The sequence below is a fragment of the Austrofundulus limnaeus genome, unplaced genomic scaffold, assembly GCF_001266775.1.
Source record: "Austrofundulus limnaeus strain Quisiro unplaced genomic scaffold, Austrofundulus_limnaeus-1.0 Scaffold42, whole genome shotgun sequence".
Lineage (NCBI taxonomy): Eukaryota > Metazoa > Chordata > Actinopteri > Cyprinodontiformes > Rivulidae > Austrofundulus > Austrofundulus limnaeus.
This window is the reverse complement of record NW_013952444.1, coordinates 2,539,778-2,565,579: the sequence shown is the minus strand read 5'-3', so window position 1 is coordinate 2,565,579 and position 25,802 is coordinate 2,539,778. Positions and strand designations below refer to the sequence as shown.

Genomic DNA, 25,802 nt, shown 5'->3' with positions numbered 1-25,802 from the left:
ATATATATATAGTCACACGGACGGCACCATATTATTTACAACGCAAAGCATACCAGGTAAATGATGAGGTTTACTGGGTCCTCTGGTGCAAGGTTTTTTTATTTCCCCCTCCGGTGATGATTGAGGACAACAGAGCTGCTAAATGGAAAGAAAACCTCAGCTTAGCCTTTTAGCATTCACATTAGCACCCAAGCTAATACACATACAATATCTGTAGTAGCTATATATGAACCAACACACACATATATATGGTTATATAGCATTAGCTGCTGAGCTAATAGTCAATAGCTAATTAGGTCAGAACTGACAATGTACCGTAGTTAGATCCAACCTAACACTATTAGCTCAGGAGCTAACGCTTTATTGTCACACACTCGGGAGCTAACATGAAAGCTAACAGGCTAAGCTGAGGTTTTCCTTCCATTTAGCAGCTCTGCTGTCCTCCACCATTTTCAAGCCAAGTCATTTATACATTTTTCTCTCTGTTAACGGGCTCTAGTTTCATTTCAAAGTGATGAATGTCAGATATTGTCCAAAGTTAACCTTCAGGGTGGATAAGGGCTTGAAGCCTAGCAGCATGAACATTTTTTTAAGAAACACAGTGAACGTCATCATTTACCCGGTTTGCGTTGTGGCTGAACAAAACATGGCTTGTGACAATATAATTTTTATATTTATAAAAAATAACCTACAGTATTTTTACTGTCTTGCTTTTAAAGTTGAAGTAAATGTTTACGAAATAGTCGAGGTTCTCTTTAATTTTAATTAAGACTCAATGTCTGCTTTGACTTTTTCCTCTTTTGGCTGCAAATTATTTTAAATTTTGTGATTTTCAACTACCAAAACAATAAATAAAATAAAAGTATGTCAGACTCTGTCACTGATTAGTTCTGTTCAGCTACAGTGTGACAACTCTAGGAAAACATAAACTTATGCATCTCCCTAAATGTGCTTTTTTTTAAAACACCCTGAAAAGACTGCCACTTCTTCGCGAGCAGACGAGATAGCTGTTACAACCAAATAAATTATAAATTCAGAACTCTGGAACAAAGCTGATATGTGTCTTAATTGCGTGGTGAGAGTGTTTTAGTYGTATAATAAAGCAGAAGTGCTGTCATGTTATATCTTCCTTGAAAGGCCTTTAAAAACAATGAAATGACAGCTCTGTGTCAAAAGAGGAACTCAGTCTTATCTTCCTTTAGATCATGCACGGCTGACCAGGTAAAAGTATCACAAAACAAAGACGACGGAGTCCTCAGTAACTGCCTTGTTACCTCAGAGAGGAAGAAAAACAAATTTCCCTTTTCTTGGACGATCAAGACAATCGCTATTAAATTTGCTTCCTTTTTTAAAGAGAACAATAAACATTTCCCATTTCTGCGCAAAGTAGGTCGTGCCACAGAAAACAGCCTTTCTTTTTTCCCTTTTTTTTACTCCCCCTTATCAGTGAACAAAACATTATCCATCTGATGTTTATCAGTAATGACAAGACAGTGAGAAAATAAATAAGCACAAGTGCAGGATAAACAGATTAATACCATGTCACCATATTTTCCAAGTACACACCCGGGTTTTTTTTTGGGTGTGAATATGTGCGATTTAAAAACATGCTGTCCTCCTTTTAACACACACACACACACACTGGCGCATTCAGTCACAGCAGGCTCCCTGCTAGGTTTCTGGCAAACAGTCATAAATCTGTCATCAGGTTTGAAGTCATTGCTAGAGCTGACCCTGTCTGGATAAACAGCAATGCATAACAAGGGCAGTGGAGACACACACTCAAACCTATGCATTAACATGTGTGTGTCCATGTACTTACATCTAATGACATTTTCAAGAATGTGACTGCAGGAAAATAAAATAAATAAATAAATAAAAGCAAAGTGATGAATAAAAATATGTCGCTGTGAAGTTGTAGGTGATTTTATATAAAAGTGAGCAGATCGGGAATCAAGGGAAAGAAAGTTGAACTAAACGCTCGGTTAAGCGGTTCTTTACTTCAGAGCAGTGCAAAACACCTCCTACTGGAAAGTACTGTGTATTACAACCATTCATCCACACAGGATCAAGTGTTATTTAATTATTAGGATATTTCACACCTGGTCTGAGATCAGTTTTGTTCTTGTTCAACTCAGGGTGGGGAATTCTCTCTCTTAATTACATTAAAATACTTTCGATTCATGATCTGTGGAAGGTAACAACAAACCGTTTATGATTTAAACACCATTTGTTACACAAAAATTCAAATAGAAAAAAAAACATTGAGAACTTAGATTTTAAACTCATGGAACTGAAAGTCTGAAATTTCTTTTTAGATCACCTGCTGCTGTCTATTAAAATGTATGCCTCAACATTCATAATGTCTAAAAAGAAATCTCTTAAGCTGTTGCAGATATTAGATTGAGCATTTTTTACACTGATGAGATGCTGTAATTTGCCAACRCAAGGAGGATTTAAAGAGGAAATAAAAGAACAAATTAAGGATATCTCAGGGTAAAAAGAAGAGGGGAGGAGTGTGAGGGTCGTTGTGCACAACTCTTAGTGAATTGGCAATAATCAGTTCTGTGTATGTGAAAGAATGAGATTATACGTTCAGTTTGTAGACATATGCTCTGAGCATAAGGGAAAAAATAATACACACACAGAGAAGTGCTAAAYAGGGAACTGAAGCTGCAGTCTAGCAGCTGTTTGTTTTAGGCAGCTTTTAAACATGCCAGAGCTGCCACAAGTCAGCTGGGAGCAGGACTGCTGCTGAATGTAGCATAACACCGCCCTCTACAGGACAAAATCACAACTGCAATACCTTCCAGAGTGTCAAAACTATGGTACAATTTGAAGTGTTGGGGCWTTTAGAAAATACTACATTTTCTTTGTTTCAATTATAATGGTTTATTACAGCCTATTAATTAAATTGCAATCTTTCATTAAGCAGATGCTTTTATCCAAAGTTACAGAGGAACAACAGAAGTGTTGATTGGGCCTAAAATAAAATTTAAAAAAATTGGACCCGACCTGGCCCCGGCCCGAAGACATTATTTCCAAGCCAGCTCAAACCAAACTAATTAACTTTATCCTGAACCCGGAGTAAACCCGACTGAGCCTAAGCGCCTGATTTCATTCAGACCAGTATATTTGTCAGCCCTTGCGGGAGGACACATGTCTTATACACACATAAATACAGTAAGCTGTTAGCGTTTTCGTTTTTAGACCACCAYTTGAGTTTTTGAAGCAAATCAGACAGGAGCCGAGAAGAGCGTGGTCACATGTGCTACCCTCAACTTTTGCACCTTTATTTCTTTCTTTCCTCAACAGGGTAAACTACCTACTCCCTTTATTTAGACTATGATAAGTAAATTAACACAGCTTTAGATTCTGCATTCTCCTTTAGTTTTCTCTGTACTCTTTGTTTTGTAGGCTTATTAAAAATGTGCCACAGAAACCCGGCCCGACCCTCAAAGCATGTAAATTTGGCCCAACTCAGCCCAAATTTCAGGGCTGTTTAATCTAAACTCTTAACAGTAATCCTTGCGTTTGTAATAAAGGACAATTCTATTTAAATGACACTATTGGTAGAGCAAGTATATTAATACAACGTAAGAGCAGCTTATACTTGTTAGTCTCTTAGCTTCTACCATCATTATCAATCATTATGGGCCAAATGTGGACCAAAGACACAAAAGATTTTAAGTTTAGGGATATTAAAATTAGGGGTGGGCCAAAACATTGATTAACGTAAGAATCACGATTCTTATTTATGATTCAGAATCAATATAAAATGTTACAAAATCATTAAAAATAAATAAAATAAAACAACTCCACTGGCTGTTGGCCTCTGTCTTGTAACTATGTGGGACATCCTGACGCCGCCACGCAGCCGGTTCTGGAACAAACGCATGCGCAGAAAGCGCCAAAACAAAGAGGAAGCTACAAAATCTGAGAAAAGAGAGAGATTCAACTGGCCTCATCTTCATTAAAGGCAAAGATTTAGGCTCATATTGTTTTTTTTTTTTTTTTTACTGAATGCCCGATAAGATTGAGCTTGACATGAGCTTCCCAGTGTGCGAGGTTTGCAAAATGAAGGTTAAACAATTCAGGAACTAGGGTTGGGCAATACTGGCAAAAAAAAAAAATCAATCACGATTAATTGTGGTATTTAGTCGATTAATCCCTTGGAGTCCCTGGACGCCTGCATGTTCGAGTCACATGACCAATTTAAATCAATCTATTTGGTCTCCATAAAAGTCTGTTCCAAATTGTGACAAAAATACAGACTTAGGCTATACATCAATTTTTAAATTGTGTTGCTAGACCAAGTAAACCGGACTTTTAAAAAAAAATGTTCATCATATTTGAAGCAGAGAGGAGCATCAAGCGACTGAGCGGGGAAATCTCCAGTCTGCATGGCGGCATTAATCGTATTAATCCTCAAGTGCCAAAAAATGATTAAAGTTTATCTGCCGATTAATTGCACACAATATGATTTTGCCCAACCCTATCGGGAACATGACAAATGTGCAAACTCACATTAAAGGAGTTAAAGGAAATGGAGCAGAGTCAGTCACCAACACACCCCAAAAATCAGACTCGAATAGTGAGATAGTAAAAGATTTCCACCCTTAATTAAAACCCCTATTGGAAAAGCTCTTTAATATGTACTTCCATTCATTTCAACCAGGTGTAGACCTAGATACATTTCAGGCACAGGTGAGGGTTAATTGTAGGAATTAATCATGTTTCCATGAAGTTTATGTTCGACACCTTAAATAAAAGGTTCAAGTCATTAATTGTGCCTTTTTAAAACAACATTTCTMATCTCTAATGTCTTAAAGAACTAAAATGATGGAAAGCGGTAACTTATTTATTCAAAATCTAACGTGGTCCTCAATGGAGCCAAATTTATATGAACTCTTACAAGATGCCCACTGAAAACAAGCCTCTAAAAGAAAGAAAACATATAAAAAAAAGGTAAATGTTTAAATGTCTGTGAGTCTCACCTGGTGCACAGTACATATTGGCAATAGCATCTTTGTTGCAGGACTCCTCCACATCGTACCAGCTGCAGAAGTACGTCAGCTGAACATGACCTGAAAAGAGATAGAAGATAAAACAGATTTATGAAACTACCTCTAAAAACTCACTCAGTCTGAAGTCACTCTCATTAAACTTTCCCAACTGTTTACCCACCTTTGGAACACTTCCTTCCTCCTTTCCCTTCCGCCTCTCTACATCCCTCTGCGAGCTTTTCAAGCAAACAGCCTCGGCGATTACTCCTGTTTAGCGGCTACCCGTTAACGCTATCATTAGAACTAATGGTGTCATTAGGTAGCCGTAGCCATTAGCCTCGGCTAGCCAGACTGATGCACCACACTAGGCCGCTGATGGGCCCTTTAGAACAATAATTACCACCAGGGAGACAAAAACAGCCACTCAGCTAATTAGACGCTTGTTGATAATGAGGTGGAGGGAGATGATTGCAGGATGACAAAAGAAGTTGTTGAGGGGCAATCTGACATCATGGGAAGAGAACAATTTTCCTTCCAGAGRAGCCTCTGTTCTGGTAAACAAATTTGGGAATGACTGATCAAGGCTGATCCCTACCTCAAAAACTGTCAGATGAGTAACTTCATTTCATGTGAACAAAGTTAAGCTTTAAAAAAAAATATATATATATATACACATATATATACATATTACCTGTGTATGATGTGATATTCRTTTTYTAAATTGCCTCACAGAAGTGAAACAGCTCAGTGAAATAAGAAAAACAGTTTTTCATCACAGCTTTCTGTAACTTTACATTTTTATAACTGCCAAGAGAGAAAATCTTTCATGGATTTACAGTATATAGCCTTTTTTAAAGGGATCCCCGATTAGTTGTAAATTAGACTTTGTTTAATAAACGTATCTTTTAACTGTAAAATAAAGACTGTAAAAATACTGTATGCTGTTTAGTTTTTATCATTTTTAAACTAAAATTTAAAACTATATTACACGGATGGGGCCATTTTATTTACACACAAAGCATTCTGGGTAAATGATGACGTGGATAGGTCATCGGTGCGAGGCTGCTAGCGAGCTATATCCACCCTGAAGGTTAATCTTGGACAATATCTGATGATCGACTCTTTTAAATGAAACCAGAGAGCGTTGACAGAGAGGAGAAGGTAGAAATGACTCAGACTGTAACTGAAAATATGGATGGAGGACAACAGAGCTGCTTCATGGAAGACGAACCTCAGCTTAGCCTGTTAGCTTTAGCGTTAGCCCCGATGCTATCACCATATATATGGATTAGCTCAGTGCTACACATTCTCCTCTCGTCACTGAGGTCCTCCATCCACAGGACAGAGAGGGGAACACAAAAAYGACTCAGTCTGTAACTGAMAATATGGATAGAGGACCTCAGTTTAGGTTGTTTGTCGCACTAGCGCCGAGCTAATGAATATAATCAATATAGCGTTGGCGCTAAAGCTAACAGGCTAAGCTGAGGTTCTTCCATGAAGCAGCTCTGTTGTCCTCCATCTATATTTTCAGTTACAGGTTGAGTCATTTCTCCTCTCTGTCAACGCTCTCTGGTTTCATTTAAAAGAGTCRATCATCAGATATTGTCCAAAATTAACCTTCAGGGTGGATATAGCTCGCTAGCAGCCTCACACCAAGGAGCTATCCACGTCATCATTTACCCAGAATGCTTTGCCTGTAAATAAAATGGCTCCGTCCGTGTTAAAATATATATTTTTTAATTTACAAAACTAMACAGCCTACAGTATTTTTACAGTCTTTATTTTACAGTTAAAATAWATGTTTATCAAATAAAGTCTTATGTTACAGCTAATCATGGATCCCTTTAAAGAAAAGACAAACAGCTGGTAACTTTAGTTCCTTGTACTTTTAGTACTTCACCAGCATTACATCATACGTAGCTGTTCAATTTATAGGGTTTTACTCTTAAAACATAACATACATATTGCATATAGTGTCGTATAAAAATAAACAAAAAACAAACAAAAAATCTAGCTACTTAAGAAAGCAGCTTGCAAAAGCGTTAAGGGGACATATCATGCTTTTAAATCCTTCTTTTACACATTGAAATCATTCAGTTGGGGTCTATATAAAGTGGAACTACAATGCTTTGGTCTGAATATTTCATTATTGCATCTCCACAAGCCCCTCTTTCATCCCTGTTCTGAGGTGTATCTGAAAGCAACTCCTTTTGGTGCTGTCTCTTTAAATGCAAATGACCATTTTTGTCATTTGATAGCTGAGATACAATTATTTAGCGGTGCAGAAACATTTTATTTACAAATGGATTAAAAGGTGTTGACATCGGAAGACTTATACGTTGTTGAAGCCAGAATCTGACCCAGAGCCAGCGGAGAATGAAGACAACAAACCTGCAGAACTGCAAATTTGTGTAATTGGTTAGCGGGAAGTCCATGACCTTGTTTAGCAGTTATGCAGCAAATGCTGTGATGTTATGGTTCAAAATACATCTTAGGGAATAGAAGAAAATTAATAGACTGAAAAATATGACCCAAACAGAATAAAAAGATATCTACGCAGCACCGGGAGAGACTTCCGTAAATTAACTTGCACTCCTAGAGACTCCTAAATACACAACAAAATGCAGTTAAGGGCTAAAAATGTGGATTTTGCATGATATGTCTCCTTTAATAGGCAGAACTTATTAATAAGTCTAACCTTGGTGGTCAAGCAGGATGTTGTTAGGATTCAGGTCGCGGCAGATGATGCCCTCTTGGTGGAGACAATCCAAAGCTGTCACCATCTCTACCGCCCAGCATTGCACAAATTCCTCTGGGATACGAGCCTGGGAGGCAGCCAGCGTCAGCTCGTCCAGCTCTGCAAACAGCCGCGACACCTTTTTATCAAAGTCGCTGCCACCTGTATTACCATCATCTCCTGCTGATTCACCACTGAGACCTAATAAATTCTCAACAGCACTCGTCTGAGCCCCATTCACAGAGTTGTTGTCACTGAGGTCTGGAACCAAGTCTGTGTTCATCCCTGCGCAAGGCTTGGGTTTCTCACGGTCGGAATCAGGATTCAAAATATCCGTGTCATGGGGAAGATCACCGTTTTGGTTTTGTGGGTGCTCAAAAACTTTGGAAGACGCCTCCTGTCCACTTGCCAAGCTGTCTTCCCAGAGCGAATTGAAAGGAGAAGAGGTTGCAGCACTAGTGTCACACGTTTCAGAGGCTGTACAGAAAGAAAAAAGCTCTTGCTCCGATGGCTGCGCCTCCAGTTCCTCAGGTTGGTTATGAAGCTGTAAAACATCTGGCTGGATACACTTCTGAGAAGAGTCTGCAACTTCAAGGCCCAGGCACACTCCAGAAGGTTTCATTTCCTCCTGTGAAGAAGGATCTACAGTCCCGCTTACTACGGGGAGATTGACCAACAAGTCTGGTGGATGACCCTCATCCTCAGCCGCTGCCTCTTCAAATGAGATCACCGGCACTGACTCATTGGAGCCTTTATCGCTACAGTCCAATCCCCAAAACCCCAAGCTTGGGCCCTTTACCTCCTGAGCCAGCTCAGGAAGATCCTCCATGACATCAGAGTTCAAATTGAATGCAGAAAACGTGAGCACTTGCTTATGAGAAGGTCGGTGCTCCCCTGTGTCAGAGCAGGCCACCTCGCTCGCACTGTCTTTACTGTCAATACGGAAAAACTCCATCGGTGTGTGTTTGGACTCATCTAATGAGAGAAGGCCGACAGGGGAACGTGCAGGACTAAAGACTTCACTGTGGTCTTCTTTATCACTACAATGGTCCATGTCATGAGTGTGCCCACTTTTGTCAGGCAATTCTGGGAAGAATCCAAGTTCCTGAGAGCTTATTGGTGAAGAAAGGCTGTCATTGCTAATGAGTGAGCGGCTCCGTGAAGACATGGTCGCTGTTGTGTTAGGCACCTCCAAAGAGGACATTTCCTGTTCGCTCCTCTCCTCTTCCTCTTCTAGTGCATCTGGTTCTACTTTTTCTTGCTCATACTCGTTGCAAAGAGTCAAATAACTGTTGGTGCACTCCTCTTCAGAGGTAGCTCCAGAGTCTGATTGAGCCTCAATTTGTTCAATGAAMCCTGGAGGGAGGGCACTTTTAAAAGACGACACAAAGGGGTTTTCTTCGTCGTCTTTCTGTAGGTCTAATACAGACTCTGAACCAGGATTAGGATCTGAATCACAACTGGTAGAACCTACATCTAAATGTGGTATTGTATGCTGTGGAGAATGTACAGCTGCAGTGTGACTCTTCTGGATGAAAGGAATGTCAAAGCTCTCCTCCGGGCTGGAATTATGGAGGTACTTTCCGATGTGAGACCACAGCTTCCCACCTGAAGACAAAAGAAGCAAAGCATTAACAACAAAAAACAAGAGCACGATACAACAAAAATGGATATAAAGAGAGGAATGTGGGAATGTCCTGATGCATCTCAGTAATCCAGGTAAAAATTCAAAAAGAAAAAAATTGTATAGGTCTTCTGGACGGGTTCTTCTCTAATGAAACGTTTTGTCACTTCTCCAAGAGACTTCTTCAGTCTGAGAGTTTCAGGCAAAATTCAGGCTTTTAAGCCCTGCCTCCGTGTGACTGATACTCACATCACATGGCTATCGTTGACACCTAATTAACACTTATTGTTAACAGGGGGTGGAGTGTGGGAATAAACATTTAAAGAAAATTAGCCATCATCAACTAAATGTACCGTATTTATTCGTGTATAATACGATCTCATATGATATGACGACCCCCTTTTTTGAGCTTAAAAAGCATAAAAAATTTAATCCTCAAACTACCTCCAATTTCATACAGACTTTAAGATTTTTCAGCCTTTGCAGTCTTTATACATATCAGTAAAATGATCATTGGACTGTTCATTTTATTTTAACAACATATGTACTTAAAGGTATTTTGACAACAAATATATATCAGCTGTAGCAGCATCATATAAATTCTGGCATTTTACACATAGTCCACCAGGAGGTGCCAACACAAAAGTCAGACTTCACATGAGATTTGGGTCATCTTCTGGGGGAAAAGCAGATTACTTCCTACTCACGGGCGCACCCTCTGGTGGGGAAATGTTTTTTCAGGGATACAAACTTTTTCAGAACACCGGTAGACGGCAGCCATTACAGAAGAACATGTGTTGTTTGTTGTTCCAGCAGCGGCCCGGTCACACACTAATGTAATTAGTTCATTATCATTACTAAGGTTCAGGACTGCTTTTTTCCCCCTTTTTTTCACATCATGTCACCTGCCTGGATCTGTTATTATCTCGCTCTGAAGCACAGAGGAGTGTCAGAGGTAAGCTCGTTTCAACTGCTTTTTACGATGCGGTCTCATTTCCGGACTCAGGCATTTTGTGAATGAAGCCGATATTTCCGTTAAAATACATAAGTAAAAATAATTATCCGAGTACAGTACTACGCCCCAACTTTATGGGCGATTTTATAGATTTAATTTTACGTATTATACTTGAATAAATATGGTATATATATTTTTTTATTACTTCAGCAGAACTTATACTTGTCTAAATGTTACATTGTTTGTCATAGCTTGCTTAGTAAACAAAAAGAAAAAAGTATATAATTGCAACAACTGGTGGTGTCCTGATACCGATTCTGATATCTATAATGGTATCAGTATATTGCCCAATACAAGCTTTTTTACAAGTAATTGTACTTGTTCAAAATGCTTTCCCTCAAACTGAGTACCAATACAGAACATTTATTTAGTTAGAACTTAAATGTTTAAAAAATATTTTTAAAACACATTTCTTATTTAGAATAAAGCAAGATTTTCTTTCAACTTGTATAAATTTCTTAAACATGGAACCGCCACACTTTTCACTTGAAATATAAACTGTAACACAATCCATGTTTCCATCCAAATGTGACGCAAATTTTGAGCGAACTTATAAAATGYTGCAAAAAAGAAAAACAAAACAAGAAATGTGAATTAGGCGGATTTCCGTTTATTGGTTTGGAGCAAATCAACGAGGCTACGCAAAGCATAATTTCGTCAGAGACTGACGTTACGCATGACTGCAGTAAACAGGAAGTAAAYGTTGCAAACTAGCAGGAACCACACATTGGGACAATGAAGAAAGGTTTTCAGGAATATGCTGCTATCGGGCAAGTTGTAATTGTTTTGTCACAACTGGTATTGTTGAGGTTACATGCTGTCCAGAGACRGAGAAAGAAATTAAATTATCATTGGGGGAATATGCGAGAAGATGCTGACAGCAGGAACAGCTGATCAGTCATGTGAMGTAAATGTTYGCTACGTCAGAACTTAWTTGACAAATGTGTTTCCAAATTTTGCCGTTTCCATCAACCTTTTCTAGTGCAACAATTCAAAACGCACATAAAGGTTGATGGAAACACAATTACATTCAATGGAGTATCAATACCTGTATCCGAGTATCGATAGTGGTATTCGTATCGGTTCAGAACATCGGGGTGTATGAGCATTTGTAAAAATGCTGGTATCGGGTTTATCCACTAAAAGAAAAATATTGATTACCAGTATTTTTAACAGGTTAATAACAGCTTTTAGAAAGTTTGAGTAAATTAGTAAAGCATATTGCCACAAAGACAAGCTGGAACTATAGTGGAGTAGAAGTAAATTTGGGTGGCTGTGCTAAAGCCCAATTTGTGCTGCTGGTAACTGWAAATAGCCAGAGAACACTTGGCAGGGTTTCACAGAAATGCATCTCACTTTTCAGTAAATGAAAACGTCGCATCTCAAAGACTTGGCCACAGTCGCACACGCAAAAACCTGCAGACGCACACACAGCTGTAAAGTGAGCAATTAGAATCCAGCATCTGTTGTGTGTGATGAGAATGAATCGGGAGTTCGCARTGATGATAATGACAGTGGGGCAGCTCGATGGCTTAGAAAGTAAAACCATCCACATGTTGTTGTGTCCAATGTCACTCAGGTCATTGCCTCCCTTTGTCTGCCTGTCTGTTCTCATTCAGACCATCAACTTCTTCCATGTAAAAACAAGCTTATTACAGAGACAGAATGGATTTCTCAATCACAAACATATATTTTTATATAGAAATACCATTTAAGTGTCTTTACTAGATCAGCAGCTCTGAATTAAATTCAAAACTTGTCACTACATAAATGTAAGTTGGTTATGGAGTACGCCAGACTGAACAGGTTACAGGGTTGTAAAAAAAATGGCTGCCTTTCACTGTACGCAGTCACCCACGCACATGGCCTACAGACACATCCTAGAGTAAGTAGGATGTAAGGAGGCCCAGGTGTTGGTACAGCTAATGAAGCATGGCACCACCTGGTATTCAGAATAATGACCTGTGACACACACCCATCTCAATAAAACATCTGTGTGAAACAAGGGCACAAAGAGGGGCTGGGAGGGGAGAGAAAAGAGGGAGCAGATGAATGAGAGGAAAACAAGCTAAGAAAACAAAAGAGTGGAAGTTCAAACAGGTGAGTCAAATGCGTATCTCTTATAAGGGGTGCACCAAAATCTAGTGACCAAGTCAAATGGTTTTAACATGACTCCGTTGATCTGATAGCCAAAGATCTGACATTTTTACCTGATTCAGTGAACACACTGAACATTCTAAGTACCTGATTTTAGGGGGTTTGAGAGGAAACTATTGCTAAGCAGAGAATTAGCACCATGCTGTACTTAAATCAGAAACGGTAAAAAGAAAAAAAAAGGACGGGTCAAAATATTACATTTTTGCTGACTAGAATCAGCTTGGAAACTGTGCTTGCTAAGGCCATATGATTCCATTTTTATTTCTGTAAATTCCACTTTTTCYATTTTTCCCCCTGAATTCCACGTTTTTATTATAAACATATTTATTAACCTAAAAATTGTGTAAATATAAAGAAACTAAAAATTTTTTTAACAAATTACCATCCACAGAATTCCAATTTTAGTAGCTGTTATTTCCCTTTCACAAATAAAAGAAATTGCTATGATTCAGCATAACTTTAAAGGCTTTTGCAAAAAGAACTTCCCTGCCTTTTTAAAGAAAAAAACCATCCTTTATGTAAAACAAAGAATCTCATTTTAAAAAGTTATCTTTTTATCAAAATTAATTCTTTGGTTATTAAATATGTCAGTAACAACTGTGAACACTTGCCGACTGAATTGCTATGCTAACTTTTACGTTTTGGCAGAGCCCTTCCTTGTTTCAGTGATTTATCAAAAATGGACAAAGCTTTTTCATTTTTTTCTAAAGGAATATTTGATTCCCCAAACACAATGATAAAATCTTGGATAAGCTACTGCTGGAGCTGAATGCTGAAGAGTTGGCAGACATCAGGGCTCGCTCTAGCTTGCTTCATCTCCGGTTTATGATGAGTTTTTGACAACAAGTGACCATCACATGTATCCTTATACATCAAGTTGATCTTGTGCTGACACAGCTTATAGAAAGGTTGTTCTCCAGATTTATAAAAACTCTGGGGTATTGTTCTGCCCTAAAATTTGAGCTACGCTTTGCATTTTTTAATTTGGAGAGCATTGGTGTTTGAGCGAGCCTATTTTTTAGGTCTGCGTTAAGAGAGGCTACCTGCGTGCACTTAACCAGGTAAGGTCAGGTACAGTGAGCAGCAGCGGCCAAAATACCTCAGAAACTTGAAATTCCTCGTTTTATACTGGATACCCTTTTGTTTGGTAAATTCTGTGATTCCGATGTCCGTATCGCAGAAATAATAGGGCCTTCCGTTTCTGCCTCTTACCTTCAGCATACTGTAGCAGAAGAAAAACAGTGTCTTCAGAGATGATGAACTTTCTCAGCTGCACCATGTGGGGCACAGAATGAGGCATGATGTTCTTCTTAACCTGCCCACAGTCACTGGTTTTCCTTAGACCCTGAGAAAAATAAAATGGCAAGAAAGAAATGCAGAGATGTGAGGAAAATTAACAACAAATTTACAAGAAAAACCACAAAGGGACTGGACAGCAGGAAGAAGGTGAGCAATTAATGACGAGTGTGAGACAAAGGAGAAACCGTCCATTAACGAAGCACCAGTTATCCCACTTGGCAACCCAAAGTCACTGGATTCATCAAGCTATATTCAGCGGACAACTTTTAAAGAGCCACACTAATCTATCAGCGTCGCCCACAAAGTTAACACTGGATGTGTAAGTGTATGGGGTACGCATGCATGTCTGTGTGTAGTCATTTGTGCCTGGGCTGTGCGTTAGCATCTGGCACACGTCTCACACCTGAGAGCAGAGGAGCTGACAGAGACAGGCCCATTAGAATCAATTACACCGGTCACACCCAGGGGCTCCTGGCACAACTCACACCTACAGTCAGAAAGACACGGACGCAGGGTAAAACACACACATACACGTGCAAATTACACTTACTTTGAGAATGAACGTCTCCTGTGTTCTCTTGTCCATGACCAGAAGAACCTGCCGTGGAACAATGCCGTTAATTGTTAGGTATGAGCAAGCGTAAGTGGTTTAAGATTAAACGGTATTCAAAGTAGTGTTTTTCATTGACAGAACAGGGTCATACAAGTTAACGGTGGGTAACCAAATTATACTGGAGAAACTGGTTGTGTTGTCCAAAACGATAACAAAAACTAAAGGGGGTCTCCATATCTCCATAAGCCTGGTTACAATTGGTTACAATTTCTTAGGCCAAATTTCCTATCAGATTACTATAAATAGTTATAGTATAAACTAACGGGAATCCTCAAAATACTTAAGGTTTTTTTTTTTTTAAAGTTTTATATCGTGTTATGATGTGTTGCTTTGACTCATTCATGCGTGTTTGAGAAATCCTTGAATCTCCTGTGGCAACCATGCGGAGCTGCTTTAACACTTTTTGGTACAAAGCTCCGCCCATTTACACAAAGATCCTCCCTGGAGCTCAGTCTGCAGCCGAGCTCCCACCCCCCCACCCCAGAGCACCACTCCCCCAAAGAATTGTTGTGAAGGCGTGCTGAAGTGGGAGTGTCGGAAACGGTAGGAGGTTCTTAAAGAGACAGAGGCCAATTTCAAGGTGTTTAGATAGGCTGTGATATTTGATATATACAGCCTTTTCACAACAACTGAATGTAACAGTTACATGATTGTGGTATAGAGTTGATCTATGTGCCTGGAAAATGGATAATACCCCCCTTTAAAACAATCAAATGTAACAAATGCTCATTTTTCCTCAGGCTTTATGTTTTGGAGCTCCTTGATAAAAATGTCACCAAAGAGCAGTGCAATGCATCACTAGACATGGGTTTTTACGATGTAAAAACAAGTGTGCATTGCCATGTTGCATATCTTTACCTGCAGCAGTGCACTTGCAGAATGAACGGGTGACCAATTTCAAATGTGTTTTCTATACCAGCTTGTGCTTGTCAAGTCAGCAGGTGTTTGTGATGAGGGTAATTGTGTGACAATATGAAGTCTGAAGAGAATTTTTGTTAAAGTTGCTGTAGCTGGGTTTTGAACCCTGCTCTCCCACATGAAAGCCCATGGCATTAACCATGAGACCATTGGAGCTGTGGCAGAATGGATTGCCAGGGGTTGGTTTGTATGTGTGCAGAAAGAGGCCACATCGCCAATGCATTTGTTGACACTAAACTGCAATATATTATAATAATAAAGCAATATTAGGACAATATTATAGCAAAACATCAAAATACTAACATATTAGTATTGTAAACACTGAACTACTGAGTTTAAATATTATTAAACTATGGTACAGTACTGAGTAGGTACAGCAGGGGGCAGTATTGGACCAATACAAGGCGCCATTAACTCCCATTATAAATTATTAAACATTAATATTTCAAAAACTATAAGTTGTACAGGCACCAAAAGGCATAGCCATCATTTGGCACAGGAGCTTTACAGATATAAATTACAATGGCAACTCTAGGACAAAGTACGCAGGAGGAGAAGCGTGCCAAAGTGGAGATGACTTGGATGGGAAATGAATCAGACTAGTGTGCATTGCATTGGCAATGCACACTGATAAGTKTCCTCACTCAATCAATTTCCTCACTAAATCATCCTAAACTGCACAAATTACAAAAACAAAGTAGCTCCTCCCATTTATCATTTCACTTTCCTGCACTTTTTTTGTTCTTTTTCTCCTAAAACATCTTCATTTGCTCCCGCCATCAGCCCTCCTTTTCTCTCTTTGACATCTCCATTGCTCTTCTGGTCCCCCCTCACTCGTCTCAGGGGAGCGCTTGAGCATATGTGTGTGACCCCGGTGTGTGTTTGTGTTTAGCCTGCTGCATGTGTTGTGGGTGTGCGACCCTGATTGGGACCAAACAGGTGCAGACTAAATGGATATGAATGGAGCTGTGAGTAAACAGAGTGGCAGTGCTAGCCAGGGTGCTAATATAATTAAGAAGCAAACATCAGGGAAAGGGGGGGAGAGTGGGGGGGAGAAGGGGCATGGGGAGCAGTAGGGTGAGGAGCTCTTGCCATCTGTCCCCTCTGTCCTTGTTTAAAYTAAAAAGCAGGAAGTAGACATAGAAGAGGAACACTGGGCCCTTACTGAATAAWTTTTTTAAAACTGTGCTTGAGCAGTTTTTGTATTATTGTGTATTTTGCACCCACCTCCATGGAATAACACACGCCAGTATTGAGTCAACATTTTCCTTAGTGTTTTCTGTATGTGTATGTGTGTGCGTGTGAAGGATGAGTATCATAGATTCAATGTTGTGTGTCATTCTCTGAGCCGCGTGCCAAGTCATTTCATGGCTGAGTGGTGAAGTTGCCTCGCCGGCAGCTGTTTGAGAGGACCGGCAACCCAAACTGACCTTGTGGTAGTCATAACTGACGTTAAACATACACACACTCAGGCCTTGCAATACATCTAGTAAATCTATTACGCTTTATTGCCTCCGATAAAAGAGGTGGTAGAAGGGAGAAAGGACAGAAGGAGGAGAAATTCCAAGATGGATACGGTCCACGGTCGGAGTCGGGGTTACAATCAAATAAATGGCGGTCAGCTTGACCTGACTGCTATCACTGGGGGGAAACTCTAACATTAAAGGACATTGTGTTAAAAAGGCTAATTTACTTTCTATATTGTTTACAAAAGACTTTGTAAACAATGTGAATTTGTATTTCCTGCGAAAACGCAGTCTAAATGCTTAGTCATGAAACATTTTTGCTGAATAACTAAAAAAGCTGAAACTAGCTAAAAATAGCTACTGTATAAAAGTAGCTGAAATAAGCACAAAGAAACAGAATGAGCACATTTGCAGAATAATATAGTAAGAAGATGAAGTAATCACAAAAAGGTGAAATTAGTTGAAAAAAGCAAAAATTAGCTAAAAAAAAAGGCAGCCAAAACACGGAAAACAGCTCAAAATTATCAGAAAACAACCGAAACAAGAACAAAAAGTTGAAATCAGCCGAAATGCAGAAAAGGTCAGAATGACCGATAAAAAAGCAGAAAAAAGCTCAAATCAGCTAAACAGAAACCAAAGGAAGCTGAAATTGGCACAAATAAAACTAAATATTTATAAACATTTTGAGGGGTTTCAATGGGAACTGAAAACAGAAAAACATGGCAGATAAGGATTAAAGTCCCTGTGACATACCTATTCTTCAAATACAAAAAGTCAAAGAAAACATCTTTATATTTAAGAAAGTTAAAAAAATACACACGATTTAACTCATTTTGTCACATGACAGTTATATTTTCTTTTGAACTTGGCTCAGCCAAAATGAAACAGGAAGTGACATCAAAGGGGAACTCTTTAACAAAGAAAACTCTGGTCTTTGTTTATTGAAACAATATTATTTGAACTCTGACCCTTCATCTCTCTCTGATAGTGACTCAAAATAATCTTAAGAAACATCAGATTCTTCTCTACAGTCTGTTGTAGCAACGCTCTGTTCACATGCAGACATTCCCCTTTGACATCACTTCCTGTTACTTCACAGGCAAATATCTCAATAATTGTTCATCTCAGTGACATGACATTTCTTTTGCAATATTTTATCAATGTCTTCTTTCTAAAAATGCATTCTTATGTATTACAAAAATCTGACATCACAGGCACTTTAATATGTAAAAGATTATACTTTCTGAAGTACAAAATGTCATAGCAGGAATGTTCTGAAGGAGCTGAACATTTTGATATAAGAATTGTACAAGTAGCGCAAAATTTGTGGAATGATACGTGCCGACTACTTATGGAAGAAAAACTGATCTCAGTAGTGTGAATGCTCGATTAGGATACAAACAACTGGTTGCAGGATGCAATTTAAAATAACATATTTACCTTATCTATGACCCCTATCACTCTGTAAGCCATCAGCTCATCAAATGAGCTCTGCTGTCCTCCTCTGCTCATAGACGAGCAGCACTGAGCCCCCAAGGCCTTGAGGGAAAAAAAAATAACATAACGTAACAAATTGAATGTGTTTGACAACCAAACAGTGAATGAAACACGGAGAATACCAGACAGCAGCATTTCTCTGCACTCACCACAGTTTGAGTCGATCCTTGACCCATGATGCTTCTCAGATGCTGACTGGAGATTTGTTCAGCTCGCATCAGATACTCGGCTGTCTTCCTCTTCACTGCTTCTCGCCGAGCTGCGCTTGGTTCACCTGAAAAAGGGACGAGTGAGAATCTTCTGTACTTTGAAGTGTTATGAAAATATTATTATGCAGACAATCAAAAGCAAAACTGATACATTTATGAATTAACACAGACAATAAGATCAATTTTACACTCCTATTCTTAAATCATTGTGTTTTTGAGTAGAAGATGTTATAAGGCATTACTTTCAAAATCAGGGTTACGTATGTGTTGTGGAGTATTTTAAACAATAGTTTGGTCCAACTAGGAAGTAAAGTTTTTCCTTTTATCACAAATACACAGATTTTCAAGTATGGATCCTATAAAACAATGGGTCGCAAAGTTCGGGTTAGGACCCCACTGTGGGTTGTAAAACCACAAAGCTTGAGGTGCTTTTGAGAAATCAAAATTAACAACCGATTGCTAGAGGTATAATTTTACTATTATTGTCAAAAATTTATAAAAACAGTAGTTAGTAATGCATACAATTTTATAATTGGTATTTATTTGGGCTCCTTATGCTGTCACTTTAGTCATAATAGTAAATGTATTATAGAGTCCCTGCTGGTGTTATTTTGTGAGTCAGAAGCTTAAAGGGTGGAAAATTTAATTGAACTATAGTGGCTTAAAACTTTTGCAGGTAGCTCTCAAGATGAAATCTGCAGCCCATGAGCAACGGTTCCAACGCTAACCTTGTACTCCTTGCAGCAGCAAGTCAACCCCGCTGCGATAGTATGAAAAAGCTGCCTGGAAGTCCTGCTCGCTCTCTTTTTGCACTGCAAACCCGATGAGCTCGCTGGCTTCGTCTAAGTAGTCCGACTTTACGTCCTTTGAGCCGCCACCGCTGGCTCTCCTCAGACTGCTGGAGAGCAGCGACGTTCGACCCGACCGGCTGACCTCCGGGTTGGGGGCTGAGGAACCAGACGAGGTGCGGTATTCACGCAGGGACGACAAGCGAGGGCTGCAGCTGCTGCTAATGTTGGTGGCTCCCCCTTGTGGCTGGTTTGGGGAGGTGCGACCTGAGGCCATGCCATCATCCAACTCAGCCAGAGAGTCTGTATCCACTGCCAGGGAGGTCAGGTCGCTGTCACTAGACGGGCCTGAAAAACACGCATGTGGACCAGTAATTACACACAAAAACAAACATTTCAATAGAGGGTCACAATTTAGTTTGATGCTGAAGAAAACATTACCTCCATACTCAGATGTTACAGTCAAATCCTCTGCACCACTGAGGTCTCTTTGAACTGAAAAACAGGCCCACATATCAGTAAGTCAAACGGATCATTTAGTTTTGATCTTTTAAAATAGATTTCAGTGGTAAGGTAACTAATAATATCTTGAAAAACCACAAGTTTGACAAACTAATGAGTCGTCTGAAACTARGACCTAAGTGATGCCTGCCTTAAAGGGGACCTATTATGCAAAATTCACTTTTTAAAGGTTTTTTTTACTCAACTTTGGGTATGTACTTCTTAAAAAAACAGTCCTAGGACCAAAAAATGCACCCAGGGGCATATTTACTGTAAGTAAATGTATTTTTAATGTATATTAACAACAACATTTATACTTCTGTCATTTTGTGATGTCACAAGCCGTACGACAACCCACCGGAACCTGCGTTCAGCCCCTTACCTAGCAAACCCYGGGTGAAACTCCWCCTCCTCAGTATAAAAAGCTGTCACGGTTGTTGTGCAATGTGCAGCTCMTTTCACAACAAGCCTCCAATAGGACAATGGGTAGTGTTGGACTAGAGACCGGCACTGACACAATTTAATTATTTATTTTCATTCGTTGTGAACACGGTTTCTCATGTACCTCTATTGTTTAGCTTATTAAAACCTTGTTAAAGCCTATTGTTCGAGTTTCTGAGGTATTTTGACCGCTGCTGCTCCCTGCTCTGGTAACAGCATGCAGAGTGAGCACAGAGCAGAGGAGGGAGAGGAAAAAAAAGAAGCTGCGACTGACTCTGCCTCTGGGTCTCATATGGTTGTACAACAGAGCTTCTGCTATTATTAGCCATGCTAACGTAAAACTGGCTTTGGAGGGCGGAGTTAATGTCAACAGATTTTTGGAGGGCGTTACCAACAAAGCTCATTAACATAAACAGCTCTTCTGAACGGAAGTCAGAGCAGGCAGAACTAGAAAATGGGAAATTTTATTATCTGAGAATTATTTTGTGCATTTAATTGAATGAACATGGTCTGGATAGCCCACAGACATACCATAAACATTTCTAGGACCCATAATTGGTCTCCTTTAAAATAACTCCAACTTAAACAATTCACAGCTGATAATCTAAACACTGTTATTACTATAAATCTTTCCGCCATCACCAGGTTTGAATTACACTTATTCTGGCAGAAATTCCTGCTGCAGGTTCTACTGCTAGTCACTGTAATGCCATCTGTGTTTGTAAAGAACCACAGAATTCAATGTAAACTGGAAACATTTTAACTCAGCTGGAATCTGGTGATTATTTTTTTTTAGCTCTTAGCTCATCCATTCAGTCAGATTTAAACGTTATTTCTTCAAACTGAGGTTACTCAAAGAGCTATCTGGGAAAGCTGAAATATTTATTGTGGGCATTTTTTTCCATAGAATCTTACTTCTTAAAGATTTAAACAGTTAATTCAAGACACAGACAAGTTTTGTATGAAACCCTACCATCAGAGCTACAATCGGACAAACTGTCAGCCAGGAAGTCAGAAAAGGGCTCAGCTGGTCCAATGAGCTCCGAGCCGTCGTGTATCTCACCTCCCTTAAAAAAACAAAAACATATAAATAGAGATTTATAATGCTATCRGTAATTTTTTTGGCATAAAGCCTGGCTTCCTGCACAGATGACTGGATACCTTGAAGAAATCTTGAATGTGTTGACTATTATACAGAGCAGGAATATTTGCAGAGAACTGAAGGAGATCCTCAGAGCACTGTCTCCTTTCTTCAATCACTGACTTATCAAACCGGCCTATAGTGAATGCATACAAACACATAAACAGATGTAATATTAATACTGAGCAAATAAAAAAGTGCAGATCTGTCTTAAGGCAGCAGAGCAGTAGAAGTAACGGTTTAAAAAGTCAGATCAATTTTTTTCTTGTAGTTCAGAAAGGACAGGTCACAATTTGTAAAAAATTTGAAAAACTGCCTCGAGGATCAAACATCCAAACATTTAAAATGACGCTTTTATCCAGCGCTGAAATTATACATGCTGACTAAACAATCTACAGAAAACACATTACGTTTATTGCTTAATGTTGCTCATTATTTTTTATGAAAATTTAATTATTTAGCATTTAATTTAGTAACATACAGTATAGAATAAATGTATTAGCGAGGTTGAATATTCAAATAAAATGAATAAAAATTACACAATTGAAAAATGGCAAAGGTTACTCAATAAAACTTACATTGGAGGTTGGAAAAGTCCATCATTTATTATATTATTTAGACAGTATTAAAGCTGGTTTCCATAAATTGTCAAAGAAGTTCTTTAAAGTACCTGTGACATTAATTTTTTGTTACAAACATGAAGGCAATTTTGCAACGATATCATTAATGTACGCCACTAAGATGAACGGTTGTTGAGATATTCGCATGTGAAGTAACAGGAAGTGACATCAAAGGGGAATGTCTGCATGTGAAYAGAGAAGTGACTGCAGAGAAGAATCTGATGTTTTTTTTATATTTTGAGTCACTGTCAGAGAGATGAAGAAGATAATGGGCCTCATGCAAGAACATGTTCGTATTCTTATCCTAAATTTCTCTTACTTTTGTTCGTACAAAGGGTTCGTACGAACATGCCAYGTCAGATTCAACAAACTCTTCTATCTTCAGGAAAAGTGTGTAAATGAGCTGCGTAAATTCCACCTGTTCGTATCCAGCTGCTCGTGCACGAGGAGAGGAGATTAGCATAATTACCACCCCAAAAACACCATATAAGGCTATGTTTCCTGCCTCAGATACAAGGAAGTGTCCATTCATGAAAAATGGCAGCGAAAATTAAAAAGAAAAACTTTACGAGTTCAGAGATTGAAGTCCGTCTGTCAGAGATCCAGAAAAGAAAATCTGTCATTTTTAGCAGGTCAGCTGTGGGATAAAAAGAGCTGCTAAAAGTATAAACAACTGTGTTAAATCATTTTCATTTATTCAGAAGACACACCGTTGCGCACCGAACCCCAATCCCCCCCGCGCTGCGCGGTCACAGGTGGTCTCAGTTGCGGGTTTGAAATAAGCATTTTAAAATGTTTTCAAAATAAGTCTGGCACTTTGGAGAAAATCCAGGACTCGCTGGAGGGATTATGTATCCCCTCTGGTCTGGGAACGTCTCGGAGTCCCCCAGGACGAGCTGGAAAGTGTCACTGGGGAGAGCGGGGTCTTTCTGCAGCTACCCCACGCACCCGATCCTGGATAAGCCGGCTGGACGGACAATTTATATTGTTAGTTTAAATTATTTCATTTAAAATTATAACTCTAATTCAAGCAGAATAGCCTATTGTCAACATAATTATGGATTGTGATTTATTTTAAACTCAAAATATCTTCAAACTAATGAAATATAAAGTTATTAGTGAAGAAAATCAGTCTGGATAACAGCAGACTGTCTGCTCGTAAAATATACGACAGGTCTGGACCACTCGTGAATTTTGTTCGTATCTGAATAAAATCKTAGAATACGAAAATATTGGTGAATGCCACAAATTCTCCTAAATCACTCGTACGCACAACTTAAGAACAAATCTGTGCGTACGAACGGTTCTTGCATGAGACCCATTGTTTCAATAAACAAAAAATGAATAAACAGGGAGTTTCTATTTTTAAAGAGTTCCCCTTTGATGTCACTTCCTGTTTCACTTTGAGACAAAGTGAAAATATGCCACTTATGTGATAAAAAGGGTAAAATTATATGTATTATTAGGTTTCTTAAATATAAAGATGTTTTCTTAGACAATTTGCATTTGAAAGACATGCAGTTTAAGAAAATTTACATTTTTAACACACTTTTCTCAGCCTTAACAAACTATCTGATCAGAGCCAAACCTTGAACACCATAAATATCTCAGGGTCAATTTCTAAGATACAGAAAGTGCAAAACAGAAAGGTTCTTACCAAAAACGATGCCCTTCGGAAAGGGAGGAAACAGCTCAGACTGGCTGCTTACATTCTTGTGAAGCTGCCAGAGATGTTGATGAAGCTTCCGGAAATCACTGTATCTCTTCCATACTGTTATCTACGGAGAACGGAGGCGAGAGCGTGGGTGGAGACAGAGAGGAAACTGACTGAACAGAGAAATCAATAACGTAGTGTTTACCAACATATGAAGCATTTGTTTTGGTTCTCCAACACAGAAATCAGCTTGTTTATGACACTTTTACATCTGAATCATTCACACACATTATACTTTCCTGAAGACAACAAATGTAAATAATGCTTTTCAACCTCCTTAAAATACCCCAAAATCAAATTAAGTTCCTTAATCCTTTTCTTATTGCTAATTTGTGCAACTGAAACTCTTTTGACACAAACAGGAATGAATAAGCGACTTACAGAAACGTGATGATCTAATGTTGAGGCAGAACTCGGCTTTCCTAAAATGTAAAAGTATGTGCGCTCGCAGGCCACATTCCCTTGCCGAGAGTCTTAATTGTAACGCAATTGACATCACGCTGGTTGAGTTAGCTCGGATTTTAGGAAACACAGACTCTCCCTGTGAGTTTTACAAGCCTGCATAGGAATTAATGCTTAAAATTAGATACGGAACGATGAAAACGGGTTATTAAATCTAATAAAAGTTTTGGGAGAAACAGCTGTTCTTACAAAAACAGAGCTGCAAAGCAATATTTTTAAACTGCTCGTCAAAGACATGAGAGACTTTACCTGCATAAATACAGATATGTAATATTAGTAATAAAATTCTGATGTTTGTGGGCATAGCTTTCAGCTTTATTGTAAAATTTACACATTTGGCCACAAACAATGAAGCTTCACTTTGTAAGAATCCAACTTCRATTGGTAAAGCAAAATATAAAGCCACATAAAATTGTACTATAACTTTTAACAATGTCTTATTCGGTTTTTTGGACATTTTTTTAAATAGATACAATTAAATATGTCAGGCTGAAATCCTCATGAAGTGAAGAAAGTTGTATTTTTCTCAGGAAAAGTGCTGCACAAGCAGAAAGATCCATTTAACAAACTACGGCTGCGTGTCTTACCTCCTGGACATCTTCTGGATTCTTCCTGGAGATTATCTGTGAGGAAGAGTGAAGGCAGAGAGGAGGACCCAGCTTTCAGTGTCACAATGACTTCATTATAGAACAAACGACGAAAGTCTTGTGTGTTAGAACGCGACATCACCACAAGTGATGACAAGCAGGATTGCAGCGACAAAAGAAGCTCAGCCTGTCCTCGTCATAAGTTTTCTAACTGGATTTGTGCTCTTTTTTTATGAAACTCAATGGGCCTCATGCAAGAACATGTTCGTATTCTTATCCTAAATTTCTCTTACTTTTGTTCGTACAAARGGTTCGTATGAACATGTCACGTCAGATTCAACAAACTCTTCTATCTTCAGGAAAAGTGTGTAAATGAGCTGCGCAAATTCCACCTGAATGTATCCAGATGCTCGTGCACGAGGAGAGGTTATTTGCATAATTACCACCCCAAAAACACCATATAAGGCTATGTTTCCTGCCTCACATACCAGGAAGTGTCCATTCATAAATGACATCGCAAAGTAAAAAAGAAGAACTTTACGAGTTCGGAGATTGTAGTCCTGCTGTCAGAGATCGAGAAAAGAAAATCTGTTCTCTTTAGCAGCTCAGCTGTGGAATTAAAGGAGCTGCTTAAAGGAATGAAATGTGTTGTTAATGTCGTGTCTCCTGTGGGTCGTTACAGTCACAGAAATAAAAATCTAAATCATATTCATCTCTCTCTAGTCTAGCTCCAGTTTTTCTATGGTCAAATATTTTTAATTTAAGTGTAAACAACTATGTTACTGTGTTTACATTTATTCAGAAGAAGGGTGGTTGCGCACCGCTACCCCCCTCCCTGCGGTCGCAAGTGACAGATGCAGTTCTGAAAAGACGCATTTTAAAACGTCTCCAAACTTCAATTAATGCATCATTTAAGTTGTTTTTTAGTTTGAGAACTTCATATTAATATTGTAGTGCTATACAACAGCATTAAAAGACAATTTAACTTAATCTAATCAATTTATGTC

The 25,802-nt window shown here is 38.9% G+C and overlaps 1 protein-coding gene across 2 annotated transcripts in view; it reads right to left on the bottom strand.

Moving 5' to 3' along the window:
* The window catches only part of rps6kc1 (ribosomal protein S6 kinase polypeptide 1), a 37,634-nt gene that overhangs the window by 10,346 nt on the left and 1,486 nt on the right, over positions 1-25,802 (bottom strand). The window contains exons 2-13 of one of the 2 annotated variants that reach the window (XM_014007558.1): positions 24,796-24,831; positions 23,690-23,810; positions 21,433-21,548; positions 21,245-21,338; positions 19,771-19,824; positions 19,270-19,677; positions 18,482-18,606; positions 18,276-18,374; positions 14,389-14,436; positions 13,752-13,884; positions 7,705-9,351; positions 4,998-5,087 (exon numbers count right to left, since the gene is read on the bottom strand). In XM_014007558.1, the coding sequence (XP_013863012.1) occupies positions 4,998-5,087; positions 7,705-9,351; positions 13,752-13,884; positions 14,389-14,436; positions 18,276-18,374; positions 18,482-18,606; positions 19,270-19,677; positions 19,771-19,824; positions 21,245-21,338; positions 21,433-21,548; positions 23,690-23,810; positions 24,796-24,831 (2,971 nt within the window). The remainder of the gene's footprint in view (positions 1-4,997; positions 5,088-7,704; positions 9,352-13,751; positions 13,885-14,388; positions 14,437-18,275; positions 18,375-18,481; positions 18,607-19,269; positions 19,678-19,770; positions 19,825-21,244; positions 21,339-21,432; positions 21,549-23,689; positions 23,811-24,795; positions 24,832-25,802) is intronic. The other variant, XM_014007559.1, reaches the window with a different exon arrangement.